Raw genomic sequence first — 23984 nt, 5'->3', positions numbered from 1 at the left:
CAGTTCATGTTGATGAAATCATTTCTATCACTGTGCACAACAGAATAATAACACCATATAAGGTACTACAAAGTACTACACAGTACCACAAAGTACTACACAGTACTACAAAGTCCTACAAGTACCAGCAATAACACAGTACATAGCAGTCTGTGTATAAAGTATGTTCCTGTATTTCTAAACATCATTTAAAGAAACAACTGGTGTCACACTTTCATTTATTTGAATTTTTATGGTTTTCTGGTGACCAGAAGGGGCGGGGCGTCACTTGTTGCTCGGGGGCGGGGCTACAGGGTTCCAGGGTTGTTTCCGTGAAGCTCCATCTTTGTCTTTCTTCTCCAGAGGCTTTAGGTGACAGGACAGGACCATGTCTCTGACAGAGATACAAAACAAATCCTGGAAGTTATTCAAGGACCTTTATGAATGTATTCCAGGAAACTTGACCAACAACATAATTCCACTAAACGCATTTAAGACATTCCAGGAATCGTTGCAGGAGTTCCAGGAGAATATTCCAGGCACCTGAAATTACCTGAACTCCCTGTAGGAGGCGACTCTGTGGCTGACGGCTCTCAGTTTGGCATTATTCTCTCGCTCATACGTGTGTTCACACTCCACTGCTGTCTGTAGCTCACGCTCCAGTGCTGAGAAGTCAATGACATCACGCTGTGACAAGGCCATCACCTGATGACATCACACAGGAAAGAAGTGGGCGGAGTCAAATGAACAGAAATAAATAACAACGATAAATTCACCCATAAAGAGACAACAGCTGGAATAAAGTACACACAACACAATGAATACTAATGTGTGTTTACAGCCAGTGTTTGGAAATGTAGTTGGTTATAATTACAAGTTACCCTGTTGAAAATGTTATAGTAGTGTAACTATTTCAATGACTTTGTTAAAGTAATATAATTCATTACATTTGATGACTTTTCTTCATTTAAAACCATAGATCATTAACCCTGTCCTGGCTCAGGCCCCTACCTCCCACCCTTCAACAATGGCGAGGGGGGCTCAAGAAAGTTTATTTAATGGAGAAGATAACTGTAAAACTCCAGGTGAAAATGGACTTGTTTTTGGCTTTGTGGGCCCCTGCCATTTCCCACTTTGGATGGCCCGACGGATGAACTGGTAGTGGCTTGTTGCAAGAAGCTATGTCTGTTTTTGTCTGTTTTTTTCGCGTCATGTACTTTCTCCCCCCTATTCGGGGTTTAATTTATATAGGATGTCCAATTGTGTAGTAGATCTTGACTAGGTTTGTATGTTTTCTGAGACACTAATTGTTCTTCGTTTTTGTTTTTTTTCTCTGATGTTGTTTTTTTATATGCATAATTTTAAATAAAGAATTCTCAAAAAACTAAAAAAAACTCAAACATGGATCATTATTTTGGAATAAATTTTAGTTACATTTTAAAAATCGCCGCAAAAGCTTGGATTTATCAAAACGTTTTTTTCATATCAACATCCTCCTTCTAAAGCGACACTTGTGATTGGCTCTCTCTGGTCATGTGACTCAGTCGACAGTCCGCAGCAACAATGTCAGAGACCAGACAGAAGATAACAAACATTTTAGTACACGTGGAACCTGAAGACACATCTGAAGCTACACTTTAAATATATTATAAAGATGAAAGTGTTCAAAAGTAGAACCTTTTCAAACTCTCACATAAACATAAAGATTGTGCCACAAGGGGGCGCTTCGAGGTCATATTTGGAAAAACGATCTAATGTTTGAGAATTTACAGGGGAGTTTAGAGGTGAGTTTACAGATTAATTTACATGTGAGTTTAGAGGTGAATTTACAGGTGAGTTTACAGGTGAATTTACATGTGAGTTTAGAGGTGAGTTTACAGGTGAGTTTACAGGTGAATTTACATGTGAGTTTACAGGTGAATTTACAGGTGAATTTACATGTGAGTTTAGAGGTGAATTTACATGTGAGTTTAGAGGTGAATTTACAGGTGAGTTTAGGGGTGAATTTACAGGTGAGTTTAGAGGTGAATTTATATGTGAGTTTAGAGGTGAATTTACAGGTGAGTTTAGAGGTGAATTTACATGTGAGTTTAGAGGTGAGTTTACAGGTGAGTTTAGAGGTGAATTTACATGTGAGTTTAGAGGTGAGTTTATAGGTGAATTTACATGTGAGTTTAGAGGTGAATTTACATGTGAGTTTAGAGGTAAATTTACAGGTAAATTTACAGGTGAGTTTAGAGGTGAATTTAGAGGTGAATTTACAGGTGAGTTTAGAGGTGAGTTTAGAGGTGAGTGTACAGGTGAGTTTAGAGGTGAATTTACATGTGAGTTTAGAGGTGAGTGTACAGGTGAGTTTAGAGGTGAATTTACATGTGAGTTTAGAGGTGAGTGTACAGGTGAGTTTAGAGGTGAATTTACATGTGAGTTTAGAGGTGAGTTTACAGGTGAGTTTAGAGGTGAGTTTAGAGGTGAGTGTACAGGTGAGTTTAGAGGTGAGTTTACATGTGAGTTTAGAGGTGAGTGTACAGGTGAGTTTAGAGGTGAATTTACATGTGAGTTTAGAGGTGAGTTTACAGGTGAGTTTAGAGGTGAATTTACAGGTGAGTTTAGAGGTGAGTTTACAGGTGAGTTTAGAGGTGAATTTACATGTGAGTTTAGAGGTGAGTTTACAGGTGAGTTTAGAGGTGAATTTACATGTGAGTTTAGAGGTGAATTTACATGTGAGTTTAGAGGTGAGTTTACAGGTGAGTTTAGAGGTGAATTTACATGTGAGTTTAGAGGTGAGTTTACAGGTGAGTTTAGAGGTGAATTTACATGTGAGTTTAGAGGTGAATTCTTTGAATCTGATAAACCCATGAGAGTAAATAATACTGAATTACCCTCCTGTGTCGACTCTCACTGTTGAATGTTTAAAACTGAAACGCATTCATTTAACGCAGTTCGCCGGGTGACGTCATCAATCGTCCAAGATCAAACGCTCACTCGCGGGCTAACGCTAACGCTAACTCAGGTACAGGTGAGTCTCTTACCAGGATTCGTGTTTCCGCTCCTCGTGCTGCTCAAATCTCTTCAGCGCTGTTTAGTCTGCTCGCTCGCTCGCCACACACAACAAAGTGTTTCCATGACAACAGAGCGCGCGCATGCGCATGCGCACTGTGGTATGCGAACGTCTCATCACAGTTGAAACTGCGTTTGTCTTCTGAAACAAACTCATGAGGGTTGCTGCTGGGTCACATGATGAACACTAGGCTCCTCCCCCTCTTTGTTCTATACATTGTGGCTTCGCTGTATAAAATGACTTTATCCTATTTTTGTATAATGTGTTTTATTCAAGGCCACGAGGTCTTTCTGCAGGAACTAACATGCTTTCCGCGTGTGTCTCTGTGATGGATGTTGCTTCGACACACGGCTGCCACCTGGTGGCGGGGCTCTGCAATAACAGAGCTGCTGCTGCAAATGAAATCCATAATCTAGATCCAAACACTGTGTGCGTGTGTGTGTGTGTGTTTACACATAATCCAACATTAATAATGAACGCACACTCACCATGTGTGTACATATATGTGCAGTCATACAGGTGAAAGGTCATGTGAAAGGGTGAACACTGAGAAAGTGGTTCATTTATTCAAAGTCACATGTACAGAGCATTGTGAATGTGATCATGTGATCACAGTGAGCCTCAGATTAACGCCCTCATCATCAAATGTTACTTCAAACTTTAAGAATAGAATATTTCAATCGTCTCATTGATATAAAACTGTGACACCTCCAGCCAATCACAGACCAGGACCTGAACATCAAGGTCCTGATTCAGGTTCTGGTTCTTGTTCCAGGAGCTTCAGAGCCTCTGAGGACTTGACTCAACATCATCACCTACAGATCACCATGTCCTGACCAGGTCTGGTAAACCCAGACCTTAAGGTTCTGAAGTGGATGCTAAATAATAGATAAGTTCAGTCCAGACTTATGAACTCTTCTGCTTCAAAGATATAGATTCAGATTTGGATTTAGTCTGGATGGATCCAGTTTGGCCAATTCTGATCAATCTGTAGACGTCCATAGACCATTTAGGAGCATTTGGAACAAGAGATCTTTAGGTGACCTTTGGTCTGATCAAAGCATCCAGCTCAGTTCTGGTGGGTCGGTTCTGCTCAGCCCATTCCAGTGGTAAAGAAGTACAGGTAATCATGTGACCAACAGGTCCAAAACTCTGATTCGTGGTCAGAATCCGGATGAACGTACAGATCTATCATTTTCCACAAGAACCTGAAAGTTGTCGGACTAAGACTAGGTTTGTTTTTTTGTGAAGCTCATTTCAGAACCAGCCCAGCGTTCACTCTGGTTCTGTTTGGTGTTTCGGTACAGAAACCATCTTCTCTTCCAGGATGGTTCCGTACAGTTCTGCACAATCAGGAGCTTCTTTTACCTCTGGGAGAAGATTTTGTGATACTCGTTGAGGATGAGCTCGACGATCTGGCTCTGAAAAACCATGTGGATCGTCATGTTCGGCGACTCGGTCTGTGGGCGGAGTAACGTGGGTCCAAATACAATAGCGACGCTCTGAAATGACATTCGGTTTGAGTCCTTGTGTTCGATCACCCTGCGGAGAGAGAAAGAGAGGGTAACCTTAGTAACCGCCCTGCAGACATTAGTGACCATAGTAACCGTCCTGCAGACGTTAGCGGCCTTAGTAACCATCCTGCAGACGTTAGTAACCTTAGTAACCGCCCTGCAGACGTTAGTGACCATAGTAACCGTCCTGCGGACGTTAGTGACCTTAGTAACCGCCCTGCAGACGTTAGTGACCTTAGTAACCGTCCTGCAGACGTTAGTGACCTTAGTAACTGCCCTGCAGACATTAGTGACCTTAGTAACCGCCCTGCAGACGTTAGCGACCTTAATAACCGTCCTGCAGACGTTAGCGGCCTTAGTAACCATCCTGCAGACGTTAGTAACCTTAGTAACCGTCCTGCAGACGTTAGCGACCTTAGTAACCGTCCTGCAGATGTTAGCGGCATTAGTAACTGTCCTGCAGACGTTAGTAACCTTAGTAACCGCCCTGCAGGCGTTAGTGACCTTAGTAACCGTCCTGCAGATGTTAGCGGCCTTAGTAACTGTCCTGCAGACGTTAGTAACCTTAGTAACCGCCCTGCAGGCGTTAGTGACCTTAGTAACCGTCCTGCAGATGTTAGCGGCCTTAGTAACTGTCCTGCAGATGTTAGTAACCTTAGTAACCGTCCTGGACAGTGTGACGAGGACATGGTCAGGTGTCAGTAACCTTAGTAAGGACACAGAGCGTGGACAGTGTGACGAGTACATGGTCAGGTGTGAGCTCACCTGCGCAGGTGTTTGAACAGCAGCTCCATGGTGTTGTGGTTTGGCAAAGGCAGAGACTGAACCAGGTCTTGCATATAAGAGACTCTCAGGTTGTAGTCTGGGAGTTCTGTCAGGGAAACACACAGATGTGAGGCCAACAGGCTGATAGGACAACACACACACTAACACCTGCACATATTTAACATCTGTCAAACATCACTTGTCTTTGTTTGTTTGTGTGTCTGTGTGTGTGTGTGTGTGTGTGTGTGTGTTGCATGCACTGACGAATGGCAGCGATGAACTTGTGGAAACAGCTGAAAGGAAACAGCGGTTCAGGAAGTTCTCTCAGGAACAGCTTCAGAGCTCCGGTGATCACATGAATGTCCTGCCACTGTCCGTCATCCAGGTCCAGCTGATCCTCTGAGGACGACACACACAGACACACACACCACTGACAACACATGTTCATTCACTGTTGGAAGACATCACTGTGAGATTGTGGGCGGAGCCTGAGGGCCTGTTCACGACAACCATCTAACTAACATACAAACCATTAAAAGGACGTTAAAGAGAACTCACATTTTCATTACTTTATGGACAAGAGATGACACCAGTGTGTGTGTGTGTGTGTGTGTGTGTGTTACCATGATCAGCTTTATGTCGTAGTTTCTGGATCACAGCTAGATTTCCACTCACTCTGTAGATCCCATCAACATCCAGACCTGAATGAGTACACACACACACACAAACACACATGATTATTTGTATTGACTAATAGAGGTATATATATATATACATATATATACATACGTGTGTGTGTGTGTGTGTGTGTGTGTGTGTCTAGGTATTACTAATGTTGTGGGGACCTACAGTAAACCTGTTTACACAGTCACATTATGGGGACTTGTCTTCCTTGTGGGGACAAAAATCAAGTCCCCATAATGTAAATGACTACATTCTAAGGTGAAGATATGTTTTAAGGTTAAAGGAAGGGTTAGGATAAGGCCATTAGTAATTGTGGTTAAGGTTAGAGTAAGTCTCCAGAAAATGAATGTACATCAATGCAATGTCCCCTCAAGTCATTACATTAGATTACATTACATGTCATTTAGCAGACGCTTTTATCCAAAGCGACTTACAATAAGTGCATTTAAACATTTGGGTACAAATAAGATCTAGAAGTAAGTAAGAGCTTCAAGTAAGCCAAACTATGAAGTGCTAGTCATAAGTGCGATATATAAATTTTTGTTTTTTTGGGTTTTTTTTCAGGAATGTCGAACGTGTTTGTGTGTGTGTGTGTGTGTGAGTGTGTGTGTGTGTGTGTGTGTGTGTGAGTGTGTGAGTGTGTGTGTACCTCTCCTCTCCACCACTCTCACACACTTGTCCACGAACTTAGGGACTGTGGAGTTCTCTCGGTGACACAGTGTATCCAGGTGACAGCCGAACACATTATCTGGACAGAGGGAGGCGTGTCAGTGTTGAATCATGTGATCATGTGATCAGCTGACTGCTGGCCACTCACCTCTGATGTAACCTTTCTCTTTGACGCTCTGCAGCGTCGGCCGTCTCTGGAGGAAGCGTCTGAGTTTGGTCCTCACTCGTCTCTGCTCAGAGTCTGCAGCTGAAACCAGTGACATCACCACATTATTTACAAACAACACATCACAGTGACGACGTCTGCTGCCCCCTGCTTTTATAGTAGAAAAACTGCGATAAAGACTTCTATGATTAAAGTGATACAATCATTTGATGAGCTGATGAACTCACGTGTCCTCCTCTGGTCTTTGTCCTCTCGGTCTGATGCGGTCTCATCCTCGTCCTCTGTCAGGTGATCCTGTTCCTGAAACAGTTAATTTGTTAGTCTGTTTACACACTGATGATGATGATGATGATGATGATGATGATGATGATGGTGATGTCACTAACCAGCTGCTTGATTGCGTCCTGTATCACTTTGAACCAGTCACTGATGATGCTCTCAGTGTCGTACTGCATCAAGAACTCACAGCCGTGACGAGTTTTCATCTGTAAACAAACAAACAAACTTTATTTATAAAGCACATTGAAAACAACACAGTTCTGTACGTACATCGTCCTCACATGAAATCACATTAAAACAACACAAACATGACAAACACGTACACAACTACACAAATACTCACTATAAATGTTCTTAAAAGAGATTTAAAAACCTTTTTATACAGTTCTAAAACACACAGGTGCACTCACGTTCACCTGACTCACCCCGACACACACACACCGGGACAAAAGTGTCACATTTCAAACCATCGCTGTAACCATGGTAACAGAGCAGTACCTCAAGAACGTTCTTTTTGGAGGACTTGTCTCTGGACGCCCAGCAGATGGACGAACCTCTCAGGTCTACAGTGAACTCTGGAACAATCTGAGAGGCTTTACCCTGCACACAGGAAGTCACGGTCACACAGGAAGTCACGGTCACACAGGAAGTCACAGGCCATTTCTCAATATCCATACTTGTGCGTACTTGTGCGTACTTGCGTACTGTCGTACTTGTGAAAACGTCAACAGCCTCAGTCCAAGTGCTGTTCCAATTCTCAAGTAAACTAACCCGGAAGTGAGGCGAAAAATTAGTCATTTAGAATTATGTATTAAGATCTGACGTATTTATAGTTTGGCAACGTTTGTCGGAGGTGACCAGCTCCGCCTCTGCGGACGCTCGGCACTCACTGTGCCCGGCAAAGAGCAGCAATACCTCGGCCTGTCCTGATGAAATGATCCGCTGGCTCAGACGTCGCTGTCATTAGATGCTCGGTGTGATCTATAGATTTGTTGTTGACGTGTTATTTTGTTTTTAATGGAAACGTTTTGACATGACAGTTTGAAAGTTTGTATATTATTAATGTTTTATTTATTTTAACTTTGAATTCTCGATTTATATTACAGTCGCATGGTCATTGTATCTGTATATATATATATACTACTCATTACAGCATTGTAGAGTTACAGCATTGTAGAGTTAAATATTTAAAATGTGAAAATAATAACAATATATATGCATTTATTAAAAGTATTTCATATGTTCATTTATCAACAGGTGGCGGTAATGAGGCTTAAGCACTTGGCGCCAGCCACCATTCAAACAGCAGAACAATACATACATACTTGCTTACTTGAGTATTGAGAAACAGCCACATACTTGTGTACTCCTGTACTTGGCAAGTATATACTCCCAGCATACTTCTCAAGTATATACTTCCCAAGTAAGCAAGTATGTACTTGAGAAACGGCCAAAGTCACACAGGAAATCACAGTCACACAGGAAGTCACGGTCACACAGGAAGTCACAGTCACACAGGAAGTCACAGTCACACAGGAAGTCACGGTCACACAGGAAGCCACAGTCACACAGGAAGTCACGGTCAACACAGGATGTCACACAGGAAATCACGGTCACACAGGAAGTCACGGTCACACAGGAAATCACGGTCACACAGGAAGTCGCAGTCACAGGAAGTGATCTGTACCCAAGAAAGGAAGTCACAGTCACACAGGAAGTCACAGTCACACAGGAAGTCAAGGTCACACAGGAAATTATCAGTACCCCAGACAGGAAGTCACAGTCACACAGGAAGTCACGGTCACACAGGACGTGATCTGTACCCCAGACAGGAAGTGAGACATCTCCAAGTAGAACTTTTTAAATCTACATTGTTACTGCAGATCAAACACATCACTAACTCACTCTGTGTGTGTGTGTGTGTGTGTGTGTGTGTGTGTGTGTGTGTGTGTGTGTGTCTCACAGCAGTTCCTGTTGGAGCAGACTTTGGGTCTTTATGAAAAGTCAGAATCCCTCCATGAAGGACGGTCCAGGACTGACTCCAGTTCTTCCTGTTCAACACACACACAGACACACACACACACAGTTACACCGATGATGTCACACACACACACACACACACACACACACAGCTCTGCTCCTCACCTGATCTTTTTGCCATTTTCAGCTACTTTGGTCTTATTGATGATTCCTGCTTTCTCCAGCAGGTGGCCCTGTGTGAGACAAACAGACAGAGAGACAGACAGAGAGTTAACCAGTGATCACATGAGGAACTTTGTGAAAGAACCTTTAGAGACGATAAAACCTCCTCAGAGAGAAAAAGAAGAAGTTTATTTACAGAACCTCGTGTAGACACTCTGACACCAGCAGAACCACAGAACCACCGGCAGAACCACAAAACCACCGGCAGAACAATAGAACCACAGAATCACCAATGGAACCACAGAACCACCAGCAGAACGTTAGAACCACAGAACCACCAGCAGAACGTTAGAACCACAGAACCACCAGCAGAACCACAGAATCACCAGTGGAACAACAGAACCACCAGCAGAACGTTAGAACCACAGAACCACAGGCAGAACCACAGAATCATCAGTGGAACCACAGAACCACTAGCAGAACATTAGAACCACAGAACCACCAGCAGAACCACAGACCACCGGTGGAACCATAGAACCACTGGCAGAACCACAGAACCACCAGTAGAACCACAGACCACTGGCAGAACAATAGAACCACTGGCAAAACCATAGAACCACAGAACCACCGGCAGGACCACTGGCGGAACCCGACAAATGCATCACAAAAGTTGATAAGAGTTAGTTGTGACACTGCCCCCCACAGGATCCAGAGTTCATGACAACCACATGTGCAGCTACTGTAAGGTTATGTGCAGAGGAGACAGCAGGTGGCACGGTCAGCATGCAAAGCAACGCAACACACACTGAGCAAACCCACAAGCCAATCAGAGGCCACGACCTACGACCTACGTGCAGCTGATGAGAGTCTGTACTGCGATTGGACAGATTCCTCTTCAGTCTGTGTCTGTCAGAAAACTTAATGAGGAAGAACATGGTGAAGTCACAAAGTGCGATGAATGAAAGAAGGGATGAATGGATGAATAATAGTATCACACTGTAACAGATGTGATCTGAGTGTGAGGTGGGTGTGTCTACCTGTGGACTGTCAGGGGACAGTCTCCTATTGGACACATCAGTGATGTCAGAGACATTCCTCCTGTGGGCAGGGCCAAATGTCTGCAACATAAACAAATGAATGTTGGGTTTGAGTTATTTGAACAACTATCATCTCATTCACACAGATTACCATCTAATTCTCAAAGATTACCATCTAATTCATACAGATTATCATGAATCTCATTCACACGGATTACCATCTAATTCTCAAATATTACCATCTAATTCATACAGATTATCATGTATCTCATTCACACAGATTATCATCTCTTTCACACAGATTACCATCTAATTCTCACAGATTACCATGAATCTCATTCACACAGATTACCATCTAATTCAAAGATTATCATGAATCTCTTTCACACAGAGTATCATCTCATTCACACAGATTATCATGAATCTCATTCACACAGATTATCTCATTCACACAGATTATCATCTCATTCACACAGATTATCATGAACCTCATTTACACATATTATCATCTCATTCACACAGATTACCATGAATCTCATTCACACAGATTACCATCTAATTCAAAGATTATCATGAATCTCTTTCACACAGAGTATCATCTCATTCACACAGATTATCATGAATCTCATTCACACAGATTATCTCATTCACACAGATTATCATCTCATTCACACAGATTATCATGAACCTCATTTACACATATTATCATCTCATTCACACAGACTATCATGAATCTCATTCACACATATTATCATCTCATTCACACAGGGGTGGAGTGGCTCAGTGGTTAAGACCATGTGTGCAAAGACTTGATGGTTGCAACTTCACCCCTGGGAGGTTTTACTCAATTCCCTTGTCAGTTGCTGTTGGATAAAAGCTTCTGCTAAATGACATGTAATGTAATGTAATTATCTCATTCACACAGATTATCAGTTCCACTCACGTCTTCGGCCACACTATGTCTCCAGTTCCTGACTTGCAGACTCATTGAGTCCTCAGAAACTCCATTTCCCATCCTCCTCTGGGGCACATGTGGGATCTGAGAAAAGAAATCAATGAGTGTATTGATAAAGTATAACTGATCAGCTGTGTCATTACCTCTGGCAGCCTCCAGTGGGAGCTGTTTCCATCTTTCAGGTCCAGCTGAGCTCTGGGGATCAGAGCCACAGGCTGCTGAGGATTCTGGGTAAAAAAAAACACTGAGGTCAGTTTAATTGTGTGTGTGTGTGTGTGTGTGTGTGTGTGTGTGTGTGTGTGTGCGTGCGTGCATGTGTGTGTGTACCGTTGTAAATACAGCGTCGTCATCTTTAGGATAATCTGTGACTGGATAATCTTCCTCTGGCAGTGGAGGCTGTCAATCAAACAGTGATTAGTGAGTGATTATTGAAAATGATCAATAACTTTATCAAAACAACCTCATCTATTAATATGTAACGATGGTCAGTAACTGTATATAAAGAGAATAATCCACTTGATCAGCTTTATTGATCTGTGTGATCTTTATTGACGTACCGGGCTATGGAAGTGCTGCCTCCTGCTGGTTGGAGGTCCAGTGGAGGAGGGGGACAGTGGCTCTGGTGCAGTCCAGGATGTGGCTCCTGTTGTAGGGTTGAAGTAATAAAACCTCCCAGAGACGTCGTCCATCAACTGCTCCCAAACACAGGAGTCCTGACACCAGAGAGGACACTTACTGTACACCACTGCAGTACTGCAGTATTACTGCAATACCGCAGTACTACTGTACTACTGCGGTACTGTTCTACTGAAGTATTCCAGTCCTGTCTAAGTCATCAGCTCAGTTCAGCGTGAACATGAAGACTAAATGAATATTACATGGAGATTATCTGGAGATTACATGGAGATTATCTGGAGATTACATACTATACAACATCAAAGCAAACTATCATCAACACTCGGGTCATGTAAACAGCTGTGTGGTTAGCTTCAGCATTAGCTTCAGGTGAGCTGTCACTGATTGTGTACTCATGAGCAGAAGGTTGTATTTGCTGTAACTGAGTAAGTGATTGGTCAGTTGTTGTACCTGGGAGGAGTCAGGGGACAGCTGAGGTAAGGGGGAGGTCGGCTGACCCTCCTCTTTCACACTGGACTGGTCCATGTCTCCAGCAGGCAGGGGGGAGGGGCTGTGGGGATCTGACCAGGTGGTCTGTCCAGTAAGAGGGTGGTAATAAAAGACCTGCCCACTTTCCTGGTCAGTGTACTCCTGAGCAACATTAGAGTCACAGCAGTCATAATAGAGTCATAATAGAGTCATTATAGAGTCCCACTAGAGTCACAATAGAGTAATAATAGAGTCACAATAGAGAAATAATAGAGTCAGAATAGAGTAATAATAGAGTCATAATAGAGTCATAATAGAGTCATTATAGAGCCACAACAGAGTCACAATAGAGTCACAATAGAGTAATAATAGAGTCACAATAGAGTAATAATAGTCACAATAGAGTCACAATATAGTAATAATAGAGTCACAATAGAATCATTATAGAGTCATTATAGAGTAATAATAGAGTCACAATAGAGTCATTATAGAGTAATGATCGAGTCACAAAAGAGTAATTATAGAGTAACAATAGAGTAATAATAGAGTCACAATATAGTCATTATAGAGTCATTATAGAGTAATAATAGAGTCACAATAGAGTCATTATAGAGTAATAATAGAGTCACAATAGAGTAATAATAGAGTCACAATATAGTCATTATAGAGTCATTATAGAGTCACAATGGAGTCACAATATAGTAATAATAGTCACAATAGAGTCATTATAGAGTAATAATAGTCACAATAGAGTAATAATAGAGTCACAATAGAGTCACTATATAGTAATAATAGAGTCACAATAGAGTCATTATAGAGTAATAGTAGTCACAATAGAGTCATTATAGAGTAATAATAGTCACAATAGAGTCATTATAGAGTCACAATAGAGTAATAATAGAGTCACAATATAGTAATAATAGAGTCACAATAGAATCATTATAGAGTCACAATAGAGTTATTATAGAGTCTCTACTGTGACTTTACTGTGACTTTACTGTGACTTTACTGTGAATGTTTATTTAAAAACATTCTGTCATCTGTCACTAAGCAACAGTTGTCATGGAAATGTCATGTGATCTGAAGAGCTCAGATCACATGACATTAAAAATTCATCACTCAACTATTTAAAGCAGAGGTCTCAAACTCTAGGCCCATGGGCCACATGTGACCCACCAATCAATTTCACACGGCCTCAGTCAGTGATGGAGGTTCCACTTTGACACGCCCCACTCTGCATCGGATTGGCTGGCTCCCTTTTTTTTCTTGCTCCTCCCACTCTGCTAGTCATTAAAACTTTTACCCTTCTATGTATTTAAGTTTGAGAGCATATGTAAAGACAAAAGCTGTGTCCCAACAGTCAACACTGTGTCCTACACACATTGTCTTCTTCATCTAAATAAATATGATACAACAGATTCATGGTTGTTAACTTTGTTGTTCTGATGCTGGAACAAAAAAAAATTCTGGGATATAGTTGTCCATGAATGACACGAGGATACACAGATGTATCCTTGTGTCCAGGTGAAGGATACATGTGGTGTATGGGCCACATGTGAAGGACAAGTTATGTGACACGAAGACGACGCAACCTTGACTCGTGAGACACAGCTAAAAACACATCTACCTGTGGAGGGCAGCATTGTTCACAGTCTGCCCCAGATTATTATTATTGTTATTATTATTATTATTGTTATTATTATTATTATCACTAGAAGAAGAAGACCCATCTAAGCAGAGACAAAGACTCTCTGTGGGGCAACTATTATTATTATTATTGTTATTATTATTATTATGATTATTATTATTATGTTTATTAGTATTATTAGTATTATTATATTATTAATAATTTATTATCACCATACATATCATCACCATTATAATGATACTCTCATTAAAGTTTATATCAGTATAATTATTTGCTGCTGGGGTTAGGGGTTTTGGTCACTGAGAGTGAGCCTCTGTGTGATTGTCAGCAGGGGGCGCCCACAGCACACGTCATATAATTGGAAACAATCCCTTTAATTTGACTGATATAGTACTTCTGCCTCATTGATCAGAGGTCAGAGGTCACCTTACCTGCCACTCATCTTTTGGGCTGAGGAGGGAGGTGGGGCTTATCATGCCAGGGGAGGAGACAGTGGAAGATGGGGTGCGGCCTGGAGTAGAGGGGGCAGGTACCATTGGGGGTGGTGGTATGGGGGCGTGGTCAGAGATGAGAGGGAGAGAAGATTTCTTCAGAGGGATGTTAGCATAGATGGCCGAGTTAGGGCCGAGTGAGCCGACATCCTACAGAGAGAGAGAGAGAGTCAGTGTTATTCTGGGGTAACATGACGTTGACAGTTTCCTGTTGGACAGGAAGTGCTCTGGCTGTGGTTCAGTGGTAGGGCACGTTGTCTTCCAAACGGAAGGTCAGTGTTCCCTTATGTTCATGTTAAAAGCCAGATTTTAGTCTAAGACCAAGAAAATAATTCACATTTCTTAATGTCATGTAAACACGTTAGTCCCACTAAAATCCAGCTAGTCTTAGTCAGACTAACATGTAATGTCATAGTCTGATTACTCCTACATGTAAACAATAAGACTGGAGTCAGACTTGTGAGTGTGAACGAGTGTGAATGGGTGAATGTGTATACTGTAGTGTAAAGCAGCTTTGAGTGTCATCAAGACTAGAAAAGACACACACACACACACACACACACACACACACAGCTGATACATGACCTGTCAGGCCAGTTCTCTCTCTCACACACACACACACATCAGGTTACTGAACAGTAGCCCTGCCCCCCAACAAAACAAATTCACCTGACCTGAGAGGGGGGTGGAGCCGGTGCAGTGTCAGGTGGTCCTTCAGAATTCTCTCTTCCTCTGACCAGAGACTCCAGGTCCAGGTTCAGGTCCTGAATGGACTCATAGATATGGTTTGAATCCTTCAGTGAATCTTGCTCCTCCTCCTCTTCCTCACTGCTCTCCTGCTGCTCCTCCACATCTTGCTCCTCCTCCTGCTCCTCCTCTTGTTCCTCCTTCTGCTGTATGGGAGACTCCTGTTTGACATGGGTGCCTGCAGTTGTGCTGTGGGTATCATTACTGGGGGAGACTAAAGCATTAACAGGGACCACTGGTGTCTCCACAGGAATGGGCTGGGTCTGGGTCTGGGCCCGGGGCACGGAGGTGGGTTCTGCTGGGCTAAAATTTGGGAGTCGAGATTTTCCAGAGTCCCCGTGCTCCTCCAGACATCCCAGCAGGGGGGCCTGCTTTTTGCTCATGCTGCTGTCGGTCTCTATTAAGGTTCCGGTCTCTACAGGAGGAGCAGGGGGACTGGTGGTCACCGGCAGGTCATTCAAGTCAAGTGGGACACCAAATGTTGACATGCGGTTCTCAGTCTTACGGTAGCCGGTAGAGACATCAGGTCTGAGCCTTATGGTCACCTCATCCCCTGGTTTGGTTCTGTTCCCACTGGGCTCCTCCAGAGTCTTTGGAACAGGAATGGGCACAGGGACAGGAACTGGTGCTGCCACAGGAACCAGTACTGGATCAGGACTTTGATCAGCAAAGTCCAGGGGAGAGGGGAAGTCTGATGGCAGCTCCTTGACATACTTGGCAGGTATGTAGAAGGGCTTGGAGCTGCAGTCTCTCCGGACCTGCCACCAGTGGTCATTGGTCTTAGCTAGCAGAACATAGCGCTCATTGGGTTTGATAGAAACCAGCACTCCATCCCGACCCTGGTACTCATACTGGAACTCCACCAGGACCAGACCCAAACCTAAAAACAACAGGTCCAAATGAACATTAACTAGCCTACTATTGTATCAACTAATACTCGGTAAAGGACTCACCACTGTTGAGCAGGGGGGACGTTGTTGCCATGGTGATGACCCTTGGTTCCTCAGACCACACCCCTGATTCTGAAGTCCAAGGGTCAAAGGTCAGAGCTATTCAGAAAAAAACATGTAGTATTATGTCATCATTTCTTATCATGTGATCTTTTTCTATTTCCACAGAAAAACAATGACATCAAACATTTAACGAGCATGTGCATGCGCGATTCATTAGCAGCCTGGACGCGGAGTGGTGAGGGTCTCCTCTCTGCTCTGACCGCAGGCTGGGACTGCTGCGGACGCTACTGTGAGAATGACCGCCTGCGAGTGCTTTGGGAGGGGATCCCAGCAGCACCCGCTGCTTGTTGAGCACAGTAACTACAGAGTAACATCTGCATGTTTTTGGAACCCAGAGGACCTGGAGAACCTCAAAACTCAGAGAACCCAGGGAACCTGGAGAACCTGAAAACTCAGAGAACCTGAAAACTCAGAGCATGTACTGTGTGTGTGTGTGTGTGTGTGCAGAGAAGCCGTTGTGTGGCACTTGTTCACTTCCATATATGTGTGTGTTCTTTGTGAATAAAGTATGTGTTAGTTCATGTTCATACATGAACTATAAGAACAACAACCACTGAACTTTGACTGTAATGAACAGAGACAGGCAACAACATGTACACACACACACACATTCCTGTGAGTGTCTATGGGTGTGGTCATGTTTGAGACGTGGTTATTTCTGACTGACTGACCACACCCAGCTCTCACACATGGAGAAAGGTCCTGATTGGCTCCTGAGATGATGATGTGACATGTCAGCTTGGTGAACTTTTCCTTTATATCCTTTGACTCTCCTGATTGGTCGATGGGTGTGTCCCGAAAAAAAAACCTTCGATCTTGGTTTGATGATTGACAGCTCCAGTTACTCTTTCACACACTTTGTTGTAGATATGTGTGTGGGTGTGCAGGTATTACTAATGTTGTGGGGACCTAAAACTGTTTACACAGTCACATTATGGGGACCAAAATCAAGTCCCCACAACGAAAATGACTACATTTTAAGGTGAAGATGTGTTTTAAGGTTAGGTTGAGGTAAGGGTTAGGGGAAGGTTAGGGTTAGGATTAGGCCAGTAGTAATTGTGGTTATGGTTAGAGTAAGTCTCCAGGAAATGAATGTAAGTCAATGCAATGTCCCCTCAAGTCATGAATGTCCAACGTGTGTGTGTGTGTGTGTGTGTGTGATACTGGTGTGGGTGTGGCTTAGAGACCCAGACAAGCAGATGGGGGAGGGGTGAGCGGGAGCAGTGGAATTCCAGAGTCTCTCTCACTCACTCACTCACACACACACACACACACACACCTGGGCCAGGTACAGCATTGTTAATGAGCACACACACACACACTCTCTTACCCTTTACTCTAACTTAAACCATCACAACTAAATGACAAACCCTGACCTTTAACCTGAAAAAGCCCTTTAAAGTTGTGAGGAGCAGATAAACACACAAGTACATCCAAAAATGGTTCCTTTACAATGACAGGAAACACACACACACAAACACACACACACACTGTGACATCATGGCCCTGTGGGTGGGGCTTAGAGCAGCCAGGAAGAGCAGACACTTCCCTTTGTAAACAGAACAAGCCTCCTGTTATTGTTCTGTGTGTGTGTGTGTGTGTGTGTGTGTGCGTGTGCGTGTGCGTGTGTTGAAAACTTCAACAAATCTTTCACTTTAATTTTTCACGCAACACACGTGTTAGCGGATGTTAGCATGAATTAGCATGTATTAACAGATGTTAACTTGACTACTGCTAACACCCTGCTAACAGGCCTCCTGACCTGTGCTGTGAAACCAGTACACATGGTCCAGAATGCGGCGGTGCGCCTGATCTTCATGTTCCCCCTCTGCTCATTGAGCTCCTCTGGCTTCCCTTAAATTCAAATCCCTGATGCTAGTCTAAAAGTGCTTCATGGGTCTGCTCCCACCGACTTAAATGCTCGCCTAACGGTTACCCCTCGATGACTCAGTTCATCAAAGAATTATGTTCTGGCGGTGCCAACACCCCGCACAAACAATCCAGATGTTGGTGGAATGATCTACCGAGCGCTACCAGAACAGGGACGTCCCTGTCTGTCTTCAAGAAGCTCTTGAAGACCCAGCACTTCCAGGAGCATCTTCTGTCATAGCACTTATCTCAGCCCCTCCCCTGCAATTTAGCCCCTCCCCTGCACTTGCAGATGTTAGCAGGTATTAGCAGATGTTAGCAGGTGTTCACATGTATGAGCAGATGTTAGCAGATTTTAACATGTATTAGCAGGGGTTAGCAGGTGCCAGCAGATGTTAACATGTATTAGCAGATGTTAGCAGGTGTTAGCAGATGTTCACATGTATGAGCAGATGTTAGCAGACTTTAACATGTATTAGCAGGGGTTAGCAGGTGCCAGCAGATGTTAACATGCATTAGCAGATGTTAACATGTATTAGCAGATGTAAGCAGGTGTTAGCAGATGTTAGCAAGTGTTAGCAAGTGTTAGCAGATGTAACACCACACACACAACAGCGACTGACTAAGCACAGTTAGTGTTTATATTGTGATATCAACAGCATGTGTGTGGTTCCGCTCTAATCTCTCATCTGTGGTCAGATTTAAAAATCCTCAAGTGTGGGACAGATGTAACCTGGTAATCAGTACAATATAATCTGTTTATTCTTGCAATCCAATGTAATGGGATTATTCCTGTGCTGTGATGTAATCTGATTATTGCTGTGATGAAACATGCTTTGATGGGATTATCTCTGTGAACACACTGTGATCATTTAACATAATCCAATTATTTTGTACTCTAATGTATTATGATTATTCCCGTGTCCTAATCTAATCTGATTGAGCCTGTAAAATGAGGTAATCTGATCATGTTTACAGGAAACACACAGGTGCGTGTTTATAATGTGATCACATGACCTGCGTCACCCTATAAACTGTACAACAAAGAAACATAAGATTTATGTCAAACTTTGAACAGACACACACACACAGACACACACACACACACACACACAAACACACACACGCCCTATAATCAGAGTCCAAAGGTTTTATAAACTCGGCAAAGTTGAATTTTCTCGGTAGTTAGAATAAAAAGTTAATAAAGTTAGTTTGTTTACCTGTAGTTAAAGTTAAACTTAAAGTCGTGTCCAACCTTCATCCTGCTGTTTGTTTCTCCTCTGATCCTGAAGGGGCGAGTCCAAATCACTCAAACAGGTTCCTCTCTCTCTCTCTCTCTCTCTCTCTCTCCCTCTCTCTGGCCCTGCCTACTCATCCTCCCCCTTCCTCTTTACATCCTGTTAGAATAGACAAGCAAACCTACAGCGCACCCTAGTGACTGTCTGCAAACCTTCTCAACATGTTTCATTCATTTGAATGAAAATGTCTTATTTTAACTCTGGTTATTATCCAGTTAACGTCAAGTTTAAACTCTGGTTATTATCCAGTTAACGTCAAGTTTAAACTCTGGTTATTATCCAGTTAACTTCAGGTTTAAGGTTGGATGATAATCAGTGTTATTAATTTGATAATTCACCATGGTAACAGATGCTGACCAATGAGGATCCAGACAAAAAGGAGGATGATATTTTGTGTTGCTGTCCCTTTTACAGCCCCGCCCCCTCCTCCCCCCCCCCGAACCTCCCTGTCAAAGCAGCTCAGTCTCTGCAGCCTCAGCCGAAGAAGACGAGGAAGTGGAAGAGGAAGAAGACTCACAGGGTAACAGTGGAGGAGAGAGAGGTGAGTGTGTGTGCGTGCGTGTCTGTGTGTGTGTGTGTGTGTGTGTGTGCGTGTGCTTGTCTGTGTGTGTGTCTGTGTGTATTTTTTTCCTTGATCATCATCTTTCAGCCCCCCCCCCCGTCCGTGTCCTCCATCTTTACTTGTGCTACTCTGACTCTGCAGTTTTGTGTGTGTGTGTGTGTGTGTGTGTTCTCTCTCTGATCCTCATGAGCCACCATACTCTGACTCAGTGTGTGTGTGGCCTGGTCATTATTTAAACTTCTAAACTTTCAGCTGAGTCACGTCACCATGGACGACGCAGACAACGTTTTTGGTGAGTCTCACACCCAGACACACACAGAGACACACACACAGAGATACACACAGAGAAAGACACACACACACAGAGACACACACACAGAGCGACACACACTCACACACACACACACACAGAGACACACACAGAGATACACACAGAGAAAGACACACACACACACACACAGACACACACACAGAGACACACATACACACAGAGACACACACACTCACACACACACACACACACAGAGACACACACAGAGAAAGACACACACGCACACACACACTGAGACACACACACAGAGACACACATACACACACAGAGAGACACACACTCACACACACACACACACACAGAGACACGCATACACACAGAGAAAGACACACACACACACACACAGACACACACACAGAGACACGCATACACACACAGAGACACACACACAGAGAGAGACACACACTCACACACACACACACAGAGACACACATACACACAGACACACACAGAGACACACACACACACATATACACACCCACAAACAGAGACACACACACACACACAGAGACACACACACAGACACACACACAGACACACACACACAGACAGACGCACACACACACACACACACACAGAGACACACACACAGAGACACACATACACACAGACACACACAGAGACACACACACACACATATACACACCCACAAACAGAGACACACACACAGAGACACACACACACAGACAGACGCACACACACACACACACACACACACACACACACACAGAGACACACACACAGGTTGCTTCCACATGAACACAATACACAATTTGACCAAAAAAGGTATAAACAGGAAGTCGTTGGTTGCTAAAAATCAGGCATTCTTTAAAAGCAGGGTTAGATTATAGATTATAATCTGAAATCTGTCATAATTCACACCTTTAACATGTGTGACACGTGTGTGTGTCTGTGTGTGTGTGTTAGATGAGGCGGTCCCAGAGACAGAGTTGTTGGACAACAGTATCCAGAAAGAACGTGCTCAGCTGTCTGTCAAAGCCCGCAGGCACCGCCCCTCTAGGTCCCGTTTCCGTGACAGCCTGAGCTCGACAGAGGGTGACGACAGCCTTGACAGGAAGGTGCAGATTTTACTTCCTGTTTGATGACATCATCACAGTAACAACATTCATGTTTGTCGTCATTGTTTGTTTTTTCAGGACACTTCCTTACTCTCCACCCACTCACCTCTTCACCTAGCCATGCGGGGTTCCGCCCCCTCCCCTGATTCACTGCTGTCAGCTCGAAGCCCCGCCTTCTCCTTTGATACTTCACTGGTGAGACCAATCAGAGCTTGGCACAGGCTCCAAGAACAGAGACCACGTTACTGAGACCAATGAAAATCTTTGCATGAACTCCTCAGGTGAGTCGGTCTCCAGAGGATGGAGGCACCTCATTGGCTCCGCCCCCACGAGGGCGGTACCACCAGCTGACCAATGCCACGTCCCAGGAGGTTTTGGTGACACCAGGCAGCTCGTCATCCAAGTCCTGTCCCTCCTCTGATGGATCACCTGTGTTTCTTAGGAGGAACAGGAGGCCCGACAGTGAAGGTACACACCTGCAGACAAACACCTGTACACGCACACCTGCAGACACACACCTGTACACGCACACCTGCAGACACACACCTGTACACACACACCTGCAGACACACACCTGTACACGCACACATGCAGACACACACCTGTACACGCACACCTTCAGACACACTTATTTGTTGTGTTGTAATTGTGTTGTTTGTTTGCTTCACACATATCCACTCTGTGTGTGTGTGTGTCAGTGTTGGTATCAGGTGACTCCGACAGTCCAACCATCGTCTTTGACAAAAAGACTAAGAGACGCTTCCTGGACCTGGGGTGAGACACACACACACACACACACACACACACACACACACACACACACACACACACACACACATACACACAATTAATGTTTCTTCATGACTGTGTGTGTGTGTGTGTTTGTGTGTGTGTGTATGTCAGGGTCACGCTCAGACGTTCCTACATCAGGAGAAAAGATAAAGACAAATCCAGACTCTCTGTTGGCAGCAGGTGAGTTTGACCTTTGACCTCCAGAGGTTGATTAAAACTAAATGTGTGAACCTGACCTGACCTGACCTGAAGTCCTGACCCTGACCTCACCTAAAGCATTTATAAATGACTTCTCATTGACCTCTGACCTCAGGGATCTGTCTCAGAGTCCGTCTCGATCATCTGGCTCCTTTGTCTCGTTCTCCTGGTTTTCTGAAGGACGAGGGACACCGTCCCCCCCCTCCTCCCCCCGCAGGTCTCAGTCACAGGTACATGCACACACACACACACACATGTTGGACATTCATGACTTGAGGGGACATTGCATTGACTTAGATTCATTTCCTGGAGACTTACTCTAACCTTTACCACAATTACTACTGGCCTAATCCTAATCCTAATTCTAATCCTAACCCTAACCTCAACCTAACCTTAAAACATATCTTAACCTTAAAAGGTAGTCATTTACATTGTGGGGACTTGATTTTTGTCCAGTCCCCATAATGTGACTGTGTAAACAGTCTTAGGTCCCCACAACATTAGTAATACCCGAATACACACACACACAGTTTAATGGAACTTTTGTGTGTGTAGGAGTCGTCTCTCAGTGAAGACGTCTCTCCTACTGTTGACTCCGCCTCCTCCAGATCCTCCCACCCGTACCACACACTGTCTCAGTCGTCTGATGAGGTAACGCGCGCGCACACACACACACACACACGCACACACACACACACACACACAGAGACAGCTATGATGTCATCAGTCACAAGGCAATGTGTCGCCCTCTTCAGCCCGGTGAGGAGTACTGCAGCGGTGGCGTGTGGGCGTGGTCGACTCAGCAGGTGTGTGAGTGGCTGAAAGGCCTGGACATGGATCAGTACGTGTCAGAGTTCAGAGCCAGAGACGTGGACGGGGAGCAGCTGCTGCAGCTGGACGGCAGACAGCTGAAGGTGAGGATAACCACGATGTGTGAGCACGCTCGTCTGTCTCTGTGTGACGCGTCCTCGTCCTCGTCCTCGTGTCCGCAGGCTCTGGGCGTGGTCAGCTCGTCGGACCGCAGCGCGCTGAAGCGTCGCATCAAAGACTTCCACATGGTGGCAGCAAAGGAGAGAAAAGCTGCAGAGAAACAACGAAGAAGAGAGCAGGAGCAGCGCAAGAACTAACCGTCACCACCAGAGGGAGACACAGGACAAACAGAGAGTTTTGTACGGAAGCCACGCAGGGACAAACTTCATCATCATCATCATCATCTTTATTTATGCATTTCCAATAAACTGCAGCAAAAGTGTTTTTAAATCAACTAAGTCATGAATATTCATCTGACTGTTGTTTTGTCCTTCAGACACTCTCACAAACACACACACACACAGACACACACACACAGCAGGAATGTGGTCAAACTCGTCCGTCAACAATGAAAAACCCGTCTCTGAACAGAAGGTGTCACATGACCAGCTGCAGGTCAGGTGTTCAAATGTCAGGAAATGATCACACACACACACACACACATAACATTTGACTTATTTTAATCAAACAATGACAACATGAAGTTGTAAATGTGATGAATATACATATATAACATCTACATACATATACATACATATATCATATGTATGTATATGTACTATGTACTAACCCTA

At 43.9% G+C, this 23984-nt stretch overlaps 3 protein-coding genes across 6 annotated transcripts; 1 reads left to right on the top strand and 2 right to left on the bottom strand.

Moving 5' to 3' along the window:
- Positions 1-201: 201 nt before the first annotated feature.
- On the bottom strand, positions 202-3482 carry ccdc103 (coiled-coil domain containing 103). The gene is made up of 3 exons (XM_058654004.1): positions 3009-3482; positions 533-684; positions 202-373 (listed from the first exon to the last, which is right to left on the bottom strand). The coding sequence occupies exons 2-3, from the start codon at positions 679-681 to the stop codon at positions 265-267; spliced, it is 258 nt and encodes an 85-aa protein (XP_058509987.1). The 5' UTR covers positions 682-684; positions 3009-3482; the 3' UTR covers positions 202-264.
- An 87-nt stretch (positions 3483-3569) lies between these two features.
- Positions 3570-19436, bottom strand: arhgap27l (Rho GTPase activating protein 27, like). 4 transcript variants are annotated; one of them, XM_058653991.1, is made up of 23 exons: positions 19341-19436; positions 16192-16287; positions 15744-16118; positions 15166-15653; positions 14432-14641; positions 12335-12514; positions 11806-11961; positions 11576-11644; positions 11392-11475; positions 11237-11332; positions 10294-10374; positions 10108-10173; positions 9260-9327; positions 9078-9165; positions 7613-7714; positions 7222-7320; positions 7063-7135; positions 6818-6916; positions 6650-6748; positions 5940-6017; positions 5581-5715; positions 5317-5422; positions 3570-4579 (listed from the first exon to the last, which is right to left on the bottom strand). In XM_058653991.1, exons 2-23 carry the CDS (start codon positions 16220-16222, stop codon positions 4402-4404), a joined length of 2961 nt encoding a protein of 986 aa, XP_058509974.1. In that variant the 5' UTR covers positions 16223-16287; positions 19341-19436; the 3' UTR covers positions 3570-4401. The 4 variants fall into 4 exon arrangements, with proteins under 4 accessions (XP_058509974.1, XP_058509972.1, XP_058509973.1 ...); XM_058653989.1 differs by having other exon boundaries at positions 15166-16118; XM_058653990.1 differs by lacking the exon at positions 10108-10173 and having other exon boundaries at positions 15166-16118.
- Positions 19437-19858: 422 nt separating this feature from the next.
- samd14 (sterile alpha motif domain containing 14) lies at positions 19859-23648 on the top strand. Its single transcript, XM_058653699.1, has 11 exons — positions 19859-19959; positions 20233-20272; positions 21239-21390; positions 21469-21585; positions 21672-21858; positions 22089-22164; positions 22294-22362; positions 22496-22610; positions 22936-23031; positions 23136-23294; positions 23373-23648. Exons 2-11 carry the CDS (start codon positions 20248-20250, stop codon positions 23505-23507), a joined length of 1131 nt encoding a protein of 376 aa, XP_058509682.1. The 5' UTR covers positions 19859-19959; positions 20233-20247; the 3' UTR covers positions 23508-23648.
- The last annotated feature ends 336 nt before the right edge of the window (positions 23649-23984 follow it).

Source organism: Solea solea, chromosome 16 (assembly GCF_958295425.1).
Source record: "Solea solea chromosome 16, fSolSol10.1, whole genome shotgun sequence".
Lineage (NCBI taxonomy): Eukaryota > Metazoa > Chordata > Actinopteri > Pleuronectiformes > Soleidae > Solea > Solea solea.
This window is presented reverse-complemented; position numbering and strand designations above follow the sequence as displayed.

What these genes read in the sequence shown, in the direction of transcription:
- ccdc103 (XM_058654004.1), bottom strand. Translation starts at nt 681, where the DNA reads ATGGCCTTGTCACAGCGTGATGTCATTGACTTCTCAGCACTGGAGCGT. An exon ending in GCCTCCTACAGGGAGTTCAG is followed by an intron (nt 374 to 532) that starts GTAATTTCAGGT and finishes TATCTCTGTCAG; the next exon opens with AGACATGGTCCTGTCCTGTC.
- samd14 (XM_058653699.1), top strand. Translation starts at nt 20,248, where the DNA reads ATGGACGACGCAGACAACGTTTTTG. An exon ending in CGACGCAGACAACGTTTTTG is followed by an intron (nt 20,273 to 21,238) that starts GTGAGTCTCACA and finishes TGTGTGTGTTAG; the next exon opens with ATGAGGCGGTCCCAGAGACA. An exon ending in CAGGAGGCCCGACAGTGAAG is followed by an intron (nt 21,859 to 22,088) that starts GTACACACCTGC and finishes TGTGTGTGTCAG; the next exon opens with TGTTGGTATCAGGTGACTCC.
- arhgap27l (XM_058653989.1), bottom strand. Translation starts at nt 16,222, where the DNA reads ATGGCAACAACGTCCCCCCTGCTCAACAGTG. An exon ending in GGCAGCACTTCCATAGCCCG is followed by an intron (nt 11,645 to 11,805) that starts GTACGTCAATAA and finishes TTTGATTGACAG; the next exon opens with CCTCCACTGCCAGAGGAAGA. An exon ending in AGGACGCAATCAAGCAGCTG is followed by an intron (nt 7,136 to 7,221) that starts GTTAGTGACATC and finishes TAACTGTTTCAG; the next exon opens with GAACAGGATCACCTGACAGA.